This window comes from Erinaceus europaeus, chromosome 10 (assembly GCF_950295315.1).
Source record: "Erinaceus europaeus chromosome 10, mEriEur2.1, whole genome shotgun sequence".
NCBI classification, from domain to species: domain Eukaryota; kingdom Metazoa; phylum Chordata; class Mammalia; order Eulipotyphla; family Erinaceidae; genus Erinaceus; species Erinaceus europaeus.
Genome location: NC_080171.1, coordinates 10,408,154 through 10,422,489, shown reverse-complemented (window position 1 = coordinate 10,422,489; position 14,336 = coordinate 10,408,154). Strand labels below are relative to the sequence as shown.

At 39.4% G+C, this 14,336-nt stretch overlaps 1 protein-coding gene across 3 annotated transcripts in view; it reads left to right on the top strand.

Annotated features, from left to right (window-relative positions):
- Window positions 1-14,336, top strand: part of ZNF189 (zinc finger protein 189) — an 18,974-nt gene extending 4,638 nt beyond the window's left edge. For 2 of the 3 annotated variants that reach the window (XM_060199081.1, XM_016189858.2), the window contains exon 3: window positions 11,300-14,336. In XM_060199081.1, the coding sequence (XP_060055064.1) occupies window positions 11,300-13,020 (1,721 nt within the window). In that variant the 3' untranslated portion in view covers window positions 13,021-14,336. Of the gene's footprint in view, window positions 1-9,000; window positions 9,733-11,299 lie in introns of all 3 variants that reach the window. The other variant, XM_060199082.1, reaches the window with a different exon arrangement.

Sequence of the window (14,336 nt, the reverse complement as noted above, 5' to 3'; positions counted from 1 at the left end):
CATCAATAACAATTTCTTCTTCTAGCATTTGCCCTTCTTCAGTAGCCAGTCAACAGCGTCAGGTTGAGCCTGATGTCAAGTTTCGAGACCTCCTTTGAATCTGGAGAGGTGGCAGTCGTTGACTATGTGGGTCATAGTCTGTCTGGAGCCGCAGGGGCAGTTCGGTTCATCTCTGGCTCCCCAGCGATGGAACATAGCGGCGCACCGGCCATGGCCTGTTCGATAGCGATTGAGGAGGGCCCAATCATAACGTGCTAGGTCAAAGCCGGGTTGACACTCACGGGGGTCTGTGATGAGGTGTTTGTTCTTGACCTCAGCTGACTGCCAGCTCTGTTTCCAAGAGTCTGGGACAGAGAAGTTCAGTGTAGGCGTAGGGGACCAGATTGGGTGACGAGACGTCAAGCGTTGAACAGGGTGGGTGAAGATATCCGCTTATATTGGCAGGTCCGGTCGAGCGTAGACGTGGGAAATGAACTTAGATGATGCCGCATCCCGAAGATTATCTGGCGGGGCGATGTTGCTAAGAACTGGCAGCCATGGGACCGGGGTGGAACGGATGGTTCCAGAAATGATCCTCATGGAGGAATATAATTTGGAATCGACCAAGTGGACATGGGGGCTGCGGAACCATCCTGGGGCACAGTATTCTGCAGTGGAATAGCATAATGCCAGAGATGATGATCGTAGTGTCTAAGTTTTATCAATAACAATAATAACTACAACAACAATGAAAAACAAGGGCAACAAAAGGGAAAATAAATAAATAAAAGTAGTTACTCAACTATTCCAGTGTCGAGTTTCCCCCTTGCTGCATCTTGGTTAACATGGGCCTCTTCTACCTTTGTAACCCAGGTTCTTCACCCATGTCTTTCCTCTCCATGCCAGTTTGCCTTGAAAAACTTTAATGACTAGATTGATGGCACAGCTGATAACCGGTCTCTCAGTTCTTGCTCTTTTGACTCTTTTTTCTTTCCTTTTTTTTTTTTTTTGATCTCTTGATTCTTAATAGCAAAGTTGACTTCTTTAGTTTTGAATAACAACTTTTCAACCTGCATAGGCCTGACAGAAATGAGAACTACTGTGTCTGTAGACCTTACACTTCTCTGTTTTCCTCTTCTTTGATTGAGTTTTTCTTCAGCTCAGCTACTCACTCATTCAGTAAGTAGTTCTCAAGAACTATGTATGCCAACTCTTGAATGCAAATTCTGTGCCAACTCCAGTTCTAAAGACCAGTCACTCTTCCCCCTCCCCCATCATTTTATTGGGGTGGAGGGATAATGGTTTACAGTAGTTACTAACACAGATACGATTTCTCATCTCCCCATATTAGGTCTTTACAAAACACTGAAGCTCCCCCCTCCCTCTCTCCCCCTTACACATATTTTAGATCATTTCCTACCATGATGTCCTAGACCCCAACACCCTCTTCATCCTCTCCCAGATCAGCCACTTCCACTTTCCCACCTCTGCCTTCTCTCACCCGGCTACTGTATTGTTAACACTATTTGGTTAAAGATTCTACAAGTCAATTCAAACTAGTTTTAACAACACCAAGAAAAGTTATAGGGACATCAGTGACTCTTGGGCGTATATGAGCAGGAAGTTAACTATCACAAAAGAGCTGAAATTAGAAAGTGGATCACTCACAATAAGCTGGGAATTAATACTTTGTTTTTTCTCCTGTGTCCCTGTGCCTCTTTCTTCCTAAGCTTCTGAGTTGCTAGCTTACAATTCTAGTTACACCTAAACTAGGTAACTATGTTAGTTTCAATTACAGATCCTGGGGAGAGCTGGCACTTTGAGTTATCTGTCTAAAATTTGCTAAAACTACAGGATGGGGATATGTAATATAAGTTTGGCAGATGTCCCAGAAGGTGACCTTTTGGCTTGGCACACTTATTTTTATGTCAGGGCTGATCTATTTTATTTACTTTAGCAATATATCATTTTATGTCTCATAAGATGAACCATTCTTTTATATTTTTCAAGAGAGTCCTAAGTTGTTTTCAGCATTCTTCTGGTTGAAATTACAATATGCTTAAAAAAAAATTTTTTTTTCAATAAAAACTTTATTGGGGAAATTTAATTTACAAATTGCTGTTGTTTTCACACTTGTATAGTTTCACATCTCCCCAAGATAGATGTCAGTACACCTGACCCTCCATCAAGTTGCCATCTTCCTCTGCCCTGGGACACTAGTCCCCCAGCCCCTTCTCTCTTCTCTCCATCACTGTCATTCTCAGTGGGGTTCTAGATTGCACACATGGCAAAGGAGGCATCTTCCCAGGAGCTGTTTTACTGGCCCACCTTCAGTTCCTTTTCAGCCTCCTCCTGCCACTCTCCTTTTAAATCTTTAGATCTGTGCAGTAATAACATAGCTACTTTTAAGTTTCACCATCTATTGCTCCTTCATTAAAAAAATAACAATAAGTCATCTAGTATTCCTCTTCTTCTGGCTTAAGATGATTTCTTCAAGTTCCATTTAACTTGTAGCAAAAGATATTTCATCTTTTTCTTTCGTTCTCCTCCCCCTCACTCTCCCCCTCTTTCTCCTCGTCCTTCTTTTATTTGATAGAACAGAGAAAAATTGAGAGGGGTGAGGAATAGAGAGCTAGAGATACCTGCAGCATTGGTTTATCACTTGTGAAGCCAACCCCTCCCCTGCAGTTGGAGACTGGGGACTTGAACCTGGGTCTTTGCATATAGTAATGTGTACACTCAACCAAGTGCACCAGATTACAGCTGAGGTAGTATTGCCTTGTTTATCATACCACAACTTCTTTGAGAGCTCATCCTTGAGTGCTTGGGATAAATTCCACTTGATCGTGGTATACACAGACACTCTCTTTTGTCCACTCTTTTTAATTATTGGGCTAATATTGTGTTCAGAATCTTAACACCTATATTCATCAGGGATATTGACTTGTACTTTTCTATTTTAGTCATGTTTTTGCTAAGTTTTAGTATCAGAGTGATCTTAATTTCACAGCTAGTGACAGGAAATATTCTCATAACTTGATTTTTTTTTTTTGTGGGGGTGATAGCTTTTGTGTGAGTGTGTCTGAGTGATTTAATATTGGTTTACAAAATTATAAGATAACAAGAGTACAATCCCACACTGTTCCCACTACCAGAGTTCTTTGTCCCCATTCCTTTCATTGGAAACTGCAGTGGTTCTCCTAAGGTCACAGATATGAGTTGACTACTATTTATCTATATATCTCTTAATATCATTTTTTTTTATATAGTCCTGCTTTGTTCCCCTTCCCTTTTGTGACCAAATCAGTATTTTATTTTTTATTTGTTTTGTTTTTTTTTCCTCCAGGGTTATGGCTGGGGCTTGGTGCCTACACTACAAATCCACTGCTCCTGTGACCATTTTTATTTCTTTGGATAGGACAGAGATAAATTGAGAGGGGAGGGGAAGATAGAGAGGGAGAGAGAAAGATAGACATCTGAAGACCTGCTTCACTGCTTGTGAAGCTCCCTACCTGCTAGGGAGCCGGGGGCTTTAACCAGGATCCTTGCTCAAGTTCTTAAGTTTCATAGTATGTGTGCTTAACCTTATATGCTACTGCCTGGCCTCCACCTTATTTATTTATTTGTTTACTTATTTCACCACTCCAATCAACAAATATCTTTATCCCCACCCCTACCCCCACCCCTATAGGTAACCACTATAATTCTCCCAGTCTTGGAAATAGGTTGACGGTTTTTATTTCCATGTTTGCATACTCTAATTGTCTGTATTTCACATATGAATGAAACCATTCTGTAGTTGTCCTTAACCTCCTTACTTGCTTCACTAAGCATAATCTTCTCCATCACTACCACCTTTTTTCATTGCTGCATAATACTCTGTTGAGTTTATGTCCCATAACTTTTTTTTTATCTAGTCATCTGTCAAAGGGCATTTTGTTTGTTTCCAGGTTTTTGCTATAGTGAATAAAGCCTCTATAAACATGGGGTCCATAAGTCCCTTTGAGTCGGTGTTATTATTTCTTTTGGGTATATGTTTAGTAGTGGAATTGCTGAGTCATACGGCATTTCCTTTCTAAGTCACACCTACACCTATTCTTCCAAATGTCTTTCCTTTTATACCTCTTCTCTCTCTGGGCCCTAATGGAATTGGGTTTCAGAGCCCTCCAGTCATCTTCCCCTAACACTTCTCCCCCTCTCGGAGTATAATAAAATTACTTTGGGGGTATAGAAGTGGCAGTTCTGGCTTCTAGAATAGCTTCTCCACTGGACATGGATGTTGGCAGGTTGATCCATAGCCCCAACCTGTTTCTATTTTTCTGTAGTATGGTAGAGCTCTGGAGAGATGAGGTTCTGGGACACAGCTGATGCTGCCAGAAGAGATTAGGAGAAGTATTTTACTTTCTTTTCTCTAGTTAGTTGAGTAGATAGTGTTTGAGAGAAGTGAAGTAGGGGGTAGGGAAGAGGATGTCTATGCCTAAATAATAAATATTTGATTAGAAAATTATGGTGCTGGGAATCTGGTGGTAGTGCAGTGGGTTAAGTGCAGGTGGCACAAAACACAAGGACTGGCATAAGGATCCCAGTTTGAGCCCCCAGCTCCCCACCTGCAGGGGAGTCACTTCACAGGCGGTGAAGCAGGTCTGCAGGTGTCTGTCTTTCTCTTCCCCTCTTTGTCTTCCCCTCCTCTCTCCATTTCTCTTTGTCCTATCCAACAATGACGACATCAGTAACAACAAGAATAGTAACTACAACAGCAGTGAAAAACAACAAGGGCAACAGAAAGGGGAAAAAAAAAATATATATATATATATAAAAACGATCGTGCCGTGGTCTGGGAGGTTGCTCAGTGAATAAGGCAACGGATTCTCAAGCATGACGTCCTGAATTCAATCTCTGGCAGTACGTGTACCAGGAAGATGTCTGGTTCTTTCTCTCTCTCCTAGCTTTCTCATAAATAAAATATTAAAAAAAGAAAGAAAATTTATGGTGCCTTCTTTAGGCCATTCACTAGATTGCCGAGTGTATTAGGTCGAAGTTTAATTGTAGAGGACTATAAAGCACTTTTACCTTGAGGTATATACTTGCCCCAAGGGGTAGGTTTTTTTTTTTTTTCCTCCTCCAGGGTTATTGCTGGGCTCGGTGCCTGCACCATGAATCCACCGCTCCTGGAGGCCATTTTTTCCCTTTTTGTTGCCCTAGTTGTTGCAGCCTCGTTGCGGTTATTATTGCCGTTGTTGACGTTGCTTTGTTGTTGGATAGGACAGAGAGAAATGGAGAGAGGAGGGGAAGACAGAGAGAAAGACAGACACCTGCAGACCTGCTTCACCGCCCGTGAAGCGATTCCCCTGCAGGTGGGGAGCCGGGCCTCGAACCGGGATCCTTACGCCGGTCCCTGCGCTTTGCGCCACGTGCGCTTAACCCACTGCGCCACCGCCCGACCCCCGGTTTTTTTGTTGTTGTTTTTAATGTTGTTTTTAATGTTTTAATTTCCTTTATTGTAATTGGTCTGTTCGGTTTTTCTGTTTTCTTATGACTTGACTGCAGGAATTCATTCATCTTTTCTAGATTGCCTACCTTAGTGCTGTATAGTTCTTCACAGTAATCTCTTATATTCCTGTGGATATCTGTGGTATCCATTATGATCTCTCCCTTTTAATTTTTTTTAATTTTTATTTTTTATTTTGCCTCCAGGGTTATCGTTCTTGGTGCCTGCACTATGAATCCACTACTCCTGGAGGCCGTTTTTTCCCATTTTTGTTACCCTTGTTGTTGTATTTATTATTGTTGTCATTGCTGTTGTTAGACAGGACAGAGAGAAATTGAGAGAGGAGGGAAGACAGAGAGGGGGAGAGAAAGACAGACACCTGCAGACCTGCTTCACCACTTGTGAAGCGACCTCCCTGCAGGTGGGGAGCCTGAGGCTCAAACAGGGCTCCTCATGCTGGGTCTGTGCACTTTGCGCCATGTGTGCTTAACCCATTGCTACTGCCCGCCTCCTCCCTTTTAATTTATGACCCTATTTATTCGAATTCTCTCTTTGTGAGTCTGAGTGTTTGTCAGTTTTATTTACCCTTTTTGAGAGCTAGTTCTTAGTCTCACTTACATTGTTTTTAAAGTCATTTATTTCTACCTTAATTTCTTCTATGTTTTATTTGTGACTAATAATGGTTTAAAGATTGTAAGATTACAGTGTATAGCTTCACACCACACCTGCCACCAAAGCTTTGTGTCCCTAACTTCCCACTCCCAAAGACAACTACCATAGTTTTCACAAACCTTAGAAATAGCTTCCACCTTAATTTTTTTTTTCTTGGCTCTGCCTTAATTCTGTCCTATTTACTTTAGATTTCTTTCTTTCTTTTTTTTTTTTTTTTTTCCTAAGACCCTTAGACATGAGGTATGAGGTTAGGTCACATATTTGAGTTTTTTCCTGTTTCCTGATGTAGTCCTGTATGATTATGAACTTTCCTTTTATTACTACTGAGTCCCATATATTTGATTGCTTTTTTTGTTGTTTTGACCAGAACATTATGGTTGGTGCCAGGGATTGAACCTGGAACCTCAAAGTCTCAGGTGTGAAGGTCTTTTGAATACCTACTATACTTCTCCCCCATATATTCTTTATGTATATATATTAATTATTAATGAGAGCGCTAGGAGGAGAGAGAGAAAGAACCAGAACCTAACCAGTTACTGGCACAGGCGTTCCAGCGTCTCTGCTGACGCCCCCCCCCCCCATATAGTCTCATAACTCATGTCACTTTAATTTGTTTCCAGAGTTTTTAAAATTTCCTCTTTGACCCATTTGTGAAAATGGTGAAGACAATTTATTCTGTGTCTCTCACATTTGCTGTTTTTGATGGCCTATCTTGGAGGCATTAATTGACTGTGAGTTCTTCTGAGGTTGAGATTGCCACTGTCACAGATGGATTCTGTGTGGGCATAATGGAGAGAAGCTGAGATGACTGGGTCCATGAGAGCTAGATTCCTTAGTGTGCTAGTTGTAAATGTGAAGCAGTTATTGTTGATATTGATGTGTGGAGACTTTGTGTGCAGAAGTTGCAGATGGAGATTAAATAGACTTGGTTCCCTACAAGTGGGCAGGGCTGAGCCTGTGTAGTCTGCTAGGTGATCTTCCTGTTGGTGAGCAGTATCCACAGAAACAGGTTTGTAGTAATTGAAACTTGAAGAGAGGGCCCTAGCCTCTTGTGGTGAGCCTATTGGCTTGACGGCTGGAAGGGCTTATGACCTGAAAGCTGTTACTAAAATCAAGTGTTCACCAAAGTGAGTGTAGGCCCCAGAAGGCTCCTCTCATTCCTTCTGTCCTTCTGCTGAAGAATTTCTTCTAGGGTAGATAATTGCTGTGTCTGCCTCAGAAGAGTTCTTATGTTCATTCTGCAGAGATTTGTCAGTCTAGGTGAGTTTGCATTGGAGGTAAGATTGGGTCCACAGTTTCCTTGCATTATAGGCTGATGGTTAAATCTAGATGAGGATGTTGGGGCAAGGCTTCAGTAGAAGCCTAGGGGTGCCCACAGTTCCTTCTAGATAACTGAGTGTGGGTGAGGGGTGGGAGTAGGGACAGTTACTGGTCTGAGCCCATCAAAATACTACTGCAGTAAGAGCCTCAGAATTGGTCTATAGGTTCTCCTTACTGTTGCCAATCAGGTAGAGCAAATCTGTGGTGGAATGCAGGGGATGGTCCACTAACCACCTCTAAGAGCAGAGATTTAATAACTAGGGCATAGGTTGCTCTAGCAATTCCCTGTAGAAACAAAAAGGTAGACTCCAAGTAATGTCTTATATTTGATCTTTACATCAGCCCTAAAGGAAGTAAAATGAGCCAGCATAAGAAATCTGAGCAATCTTAGTAGCAAGTGAAAGAAGAAATGCCTTTATTCCCTCTCTTTATCTAAAGAATCCCACCTGCTGCATCCCACCAACTGTTCCAAGCCACTTTTCTGTATTACATCAGAGATATTTCTTTAAACCAGTGTTGGGAGGTGGAAACTATAGACCTGAGGATCACTGAGAAGATATTTTGATACACTAGATAGTATCTAGTGTGCCTTCAATATTATCATCAGGCTCTTGCCCCACTAAAGGGTATCCCTCTCTTTAAGTTAAACTTAGACTTGGATTATATCAGAAAATTATTAGATTGTATAGATTTAAAGAGTTCTGGAAAGTTACGAAGAAGAGTTTATCTGAAGCTCAATATTTCCCCCCCACCTCCATTTCTTTTGTCAGGATAAATTTAAAACTTTAATTTAGAAAAATAAACGAATAGATGGTACTTCACATTAGTTCTAGATGCAAACATCCCCCACTTCTTCTCTCCCCACCCCCACCCCTCCAGGTATCCCAGGCAGTTTCCAATCAAGGAGGGGAGAGAGAGAGAGCTGTGGTCTAAGCACCCCTTAGGGTTCGACCAATCTCAGTTGTTCTCCAGCCACTGGTAGTTTTATTTATGCCTTTGAATAACACCCTTGGGTCAGTATCCACTAGGTAAATCTGTCTAGTGAATTTAGTGCATGTGTTCTAGAGAAACTATTGCTTTGACTCTTAAGAAAAACCAAGTAAACAATATGGGTGAGATTTAGTGAGCAAAAGTTAGAAAGAAGTTACATTAGAGACACAAGCAGTTTGCTCACTTAAAATGTGGTAGAGTAGGTAGTAGGGTGAATTGAAGCTTAGCGACCACACTATGAAGTGCTAAACTATCTTAGTGTAGAGAGCTTTGATTTGATTTTTTTTTTAAGGTGGTAGAATGTACCATAAATAGAATTTCATTTTACGAAAATATCTCTGAACCTAGTAGGGCAGTATGGGGTGGACTATAGAGTAGATCTAAGGATTTATTAAATAGCTGTTGCCATAATCCAGGGAAAATGTGGTTGTCAGAGTAAAGGGAGAAAATAAGTGCTAGAGAGAATTACTGATTTTGTAAGAAAATGGGAGAAATCTAAGATGGTTTCTTGCATTTGGATTTTAAATGTAATGGATGATTTTGCCTTTCAGGATTTGATAGAGATGGAGATAGGCATGAGAGCAGATGTTAACCATGAACCCTTTTTGAGACATCTCAGTGCCCAGAGTATGTATAGAAAATGTAAACGTGAGTGACAGTAATAGTCAACAGTTGACAAAGGAATAGAAATAAGTGAGGGAAAACATATTAGAAAAGAGCAAACGGAGTGAAATAGAAGTAGGTAATGGCATAGGAAGCATAAGTAAAATAGTGCCATGAAATGTGTTAAGATGCAGCTTAGTAAAATAAAGACTGAAACACAGCCAGTGTATTTGCTATTCAAAAGTGATTGGTGGTTTCATGTTTTTCTATAGATGCTGGCACTGGAAGCAATATTTCATGCTAGGTGGTTAAATAGAAAGGGGTTTCTACAGTGGAAGACATGGTCACAAAATAGAGAGCATAGTATTGTTGTTTTTTCTAAAGCTTCACTTTGATCAAGAGAAAACATTTCAGTTCCAAGATAGATTTTGTTACATTTGTATATTGGTGGAAGTTTTTATACAGACTGAAGAGTTTTTAAAAATCACAGTAATTGAATAAGTGCTGGAAACAGGTGAGATCAAGAGGTTCTAGATGATTAGCCCTGTGTGAAATGTGCCTTTATGTATGTCTTTACAGATGTTATTGGTAGCAGACAAAAAGTTGGGGAAATTTTTCACCCATTTGCATTGTGTGAAAGAAAACAAAAGCTACTAAAAGTGAATTTTATAGTGAATATTGTAAGTGTAAGTAGAAATAAAATTTCTGGCACATTTCATAGGGGAATAAGAGAAGTTTTTTAGGAAAAAAAATAATGATTGGTATTCAGTAAGTGAAAATTCAAAGGTAGGGCCGGGTATGGCGCACCTGGCTGAGCGCACACGTTACAGTGCGCAAGGACCTGGGTTTGAGCCCCCAGTCTCCACCTGCAGGGGAAGGTTTCACAAGTGGTGAAGCAAGGCTGCAGGTCTCTCTCTCTCTCAGCCCCTTTCAATTTTTGGCTGTCTCTATCCAATAAATAAATAAAGAAAATTAAAAAAAAAACTAAAAGGTAATCCCACCGTTCAAAGATTAGAGAGTTGAAAGAACAGAGGATGTCTAAAGAGGAAATTATTTAGGGTTAAATATAAATTAGATAGTCAGTCTCCTAGTGGAGTAACCCAACAAGTAACAGGAAAAAGAAATAAAATCAATATAGTAGTCAGGCAGACTTAATTTGCCCTACATGCTACTTTTTTTTTCACAGACCATTATATTTCTCCTAGCGCGTGCAAAATTTTATTTCTCAGATACCATTGCAAAATCTCAGTTTAAAGTAGATGGTTCCAGTTGGGATTTATATCTTCCAGCTGGGGTCTTACCTCTTCTAAGGAGTGAGAGTCATGTATACATGAAGATTTGGAGTGATTTGTAATGGGTAAAATTAGAAACCATTACAGAAACTCATTTTCTTTGCTTTTTCTATGACCATATTCCTCTGTCTATTTTATAGAGTCCACATTGCTTCAATCCATTTTCTTGTTTGTTTAAAGAGGTATTTTTTAATTTAATATTTTATTTCATTTGTACTCATCATTCCATTTGGTAGGGGGCTCATATCTTATTTCTTATTCCTTTTCTTATTTCTCTTATTTCTTAAAGTACAGTGACTACATTTTTTTTTTTTAAACCAGAGTATCACTCTTCTCTGCCTAATGAGTGATAATGGCCAGGAGTCAAGTCTGTAGCACCCCATGTGCTACCACTGTGCTGTATTACCAGCTTGGAAATCTTTTGATCACAAACTCTTCCTAATGAAAAAGTTACTTCTCTTGCTTTTTGTTGTTATCCCTCAGAGCTTCATTTTATGACAGCTATTTTGGTCTACTCACATCCTAATAAAGCATTCTCACCTTGAACTTTCCAAAACCCACTGTTTTCTTTCTCCTTTAATAAACTGTCTCATATCACCACTAATTTTCTTTCTTCACTTTACCTTGCATAATCTATTATTGATTTACTAGCCCTTTCTCCCAACTATTACTCCTACTGGCATGGTTTTTGATTTGTAAATATTTCTCTCATACCCTTTTGTCAAGGTAGAAATGTCTTGTTGCATCATATAGTTAATACTAAGTAATAATCATTGTATAGCTTCTGTTTCTGCCAGTACTGCTTTAAATGTCTCGTATATGGACAAATTTAATCTCACAATGAAACTGAGGTAGTAAACTACATTTTATAAACATGATAAATTAATTGTCTTAATTATCTTATTCTGTGTTTTTCCTTATTAGCAATTGAAATTTTTATTTTCTATTATTTTAGATGTTTTGAACAGTGATAAGGATGAGGAACCAATCATAAAACAAGAAATTGAAGAAATTGAGGAGGAAGTGGAACCACAGAATGTAATACTTACAAAAATTAAAAGTGAGATTGACCAGGACCCCATGGATAGTGGAACCTTTGAACTTGTTGGTAGGTTAGATAAACAAAGAGGAATCTTCTTATGGGAAATACCAAGGGAGTCATTATCTCAGGAACAGAGAATGTTCAGAGGAAATAATAATATTAACCAAAAGAGAACAAACTCAGAAGAGAAGTGTCACAAATGTGAAGAATGTGGAAAGGGTTTTGTCCGCAAAGCCCATTTCATTCAACACCAAAGGGTTCATACTGGTGAGAAGCCTTTTCAGTGCAATGAATGTGGGAAAACTTTTAGCCGAAGTTCATTTGTTATCGAACATCAAAGAATTCACACTGGGGAAAGACCCTATGAGTGTAATTACTGTGGAAAAACCTTTAGTGTGAGCTCAACCCTTATTAGACATCAGAGAATCCACACTGGAGAGAGGCCCTATCAGTGTAATCAGTGCAAACAAAGCTTTAGCCAGAGAAGGAGCCTTGTTAAACATCAAAGGATTCACACAGGTGAGAAACCCCATAAATGTAGTGACTGTGGAAAAGCTTTTAGTTGGAAGTCACACCTTATTGAACATCAGAGAACTCACACGGGTGAGAAACCTTACCACTGTACCAAGTGTAAGAAAAGTTTTAGTCGAAATTCATTACTTGTTGAACATCAAAGAATTCACACTGGGGAAAGACCTCATAAATGTGGTGAATGTGGGAAAGCCTTTAGATTAAGTACATACCTTATACAACACCAAAAAATTCACACTGGTGAGAAACCTTTTCTTTGTATTGAATGTGGTAAAAGCTTCAGCCGGAGTTCATTCCTTATTGAACACCAAAGGATTCACACAGGTGAAAGACCATATCAGTGTAAAGAGTGTGGAAAAAGTTTCAGTCAACTTTGCAATCTTACTCGTCATCAGAGAATTCACACAGGAGACAAACCCCATAAATGTGGGGAATGTGGAAAAGCCTTTAGTAGAAGCTCAGGTCTTATTCAGCATCAGAGAATTCACACCAGAGAGAAAGCATATTCATACAATGAAACTAAGGAAAGTTTTGATCCAAATTCCAGTCTTGTTATACAACAGGAAGTCTACCCTAGGGAAAAATCTTATAAATGTGATGATTGTGGGAAAACTTTTAGTGTCAGTGCTCATCTTGTACAGCATCAAAGAATTCACACTGGTGAAAAGCCCTACCTATGTACTGTATGTGGGAAAAGCTTCAGTAGAAGCTCATTTCTTATTGAACATCAGAGAATCCACACTGGTGAGAGGCCCTATCTTTGTAGACAATGTGGCAAAAGTTTTAGTCAACTTTGCAATCTTATTCGACATCAGGGTGTTCACACAGGTAATAAACCACATAAATGTGATGAATGTGGGAAGGCCTTTAGCCGGAACTCAGGCCTGATTCAGCATCAAAGAATACACACAGGAGAGAAACCTTACAAGTGTGAGAAATGTGACAAAAGTTTTAGTCAACAACGCAGCCTTGTTAACCATCAGAAGATTCATGCAGAGGTAAAAATCCAGGAAACCCATGAATGTGATGCGTGTGGTGAGGCGTTCAATTGCCGTACCTCTCTTATTCAACATCAGAAATTACATACTGCATGGTTGCAATAAAAGTAGAGAAATATTTAAATTATTTGACTTGAGATTACCTACCCAAGTGCTGTTTCAGTATGGCTCAACATGAGTCAAGTTTAAATAAATTCTCCTTAACCTCAGGCAAGTGGCATCTATAAGGATTCCACTGTAAATAGTGGATAATTGAAGTTGAAGATTTACATTACCCTTTGTGTTGATGATCATAAAGACAATTAATTTCTTTAAGCATCTTTAACAAATCAACAGAGGTTAAACCCAGGATCTGAGCACTTTGTTACAATTAAAGGGAGTACAAAATTACAGTGGTGCAAGGAAGGTTGAAACAGTTAATAGAAAACTGGAACTAGTGCAAAGCCCAAGGACTGGCATAAGGATCCCGGTTCAAGCCCCCGGTTCCCTACCTGCAGGGGAGTTGCTTCACAGGCGGTGAAGCAGGTCTGCAGGTGTCTTTCCCTCTGTCTGTCTTCCCTTCCTCTCTCCATTTCTCTCTGTCCTATCCAACAATGACGACAACAATAACTACAACAATAAAAACAAGGGCAACAAAAGGAAATAAATAAATAAATAAATAAAATATTTAAAAAAAAAAGAAAACTGGAACTAATGAGCACTCTACCACCATCTTATCTGGTGGCTCTTTCAGTCCCATGGTTATTGGCTATTCATGCCAAAGTCCAGTAGTTTAAGTATATGATTAAGTTTTCAAGGAAACAAAGCCCAGCTTTTGTCTTTCAAAAAAATCCAAAGTTGGTTTCATTCTCTCTCCCTCTCTCTTTCTCTCTCTACTAAAGAAAGACAGCTTTTTGTTAGATGATTTGTGAGAGGCAATTCCAATGCCTTGTAGTTCCCAAGTCTGTTAACTTAGTACACTACTAATTTTACATATAAAAATTGTGTGATTAAAACTGGCAAAGGTGTTACCAAGGAACCTTTGGGGAGTGCCTTTTTCTCAAGATGGACCCAAAAAAAAGGTGGAGGAAGACAGCTCTTCTTTTTGTGCCCTCTTATCAGTGAAATATAGTCCTAAAAACTAACCTTATTCTTCCTCTACCAATAGCATGTGAAAATGTACATGTTTTGATTATGAAGAATTGGAAACTTAATCTCAGGAACCTGAGATATTTTGGTATTGCTTTGGTTTATTTGGTAACTAGATTTTGCATGCAATTTTGAAGTCCTCATTTCTGGTTCTAGGACTTCCCTTAGTTAATGTCTGTTATCACAACCTATTCATCTTTTAATCATTAAACATGTTTGTTTTGTGTAAGGCTTCTTTATTATTTTAATGTGAAATTTATCATAACCAAATATATTACTGCATTTTGAAATTA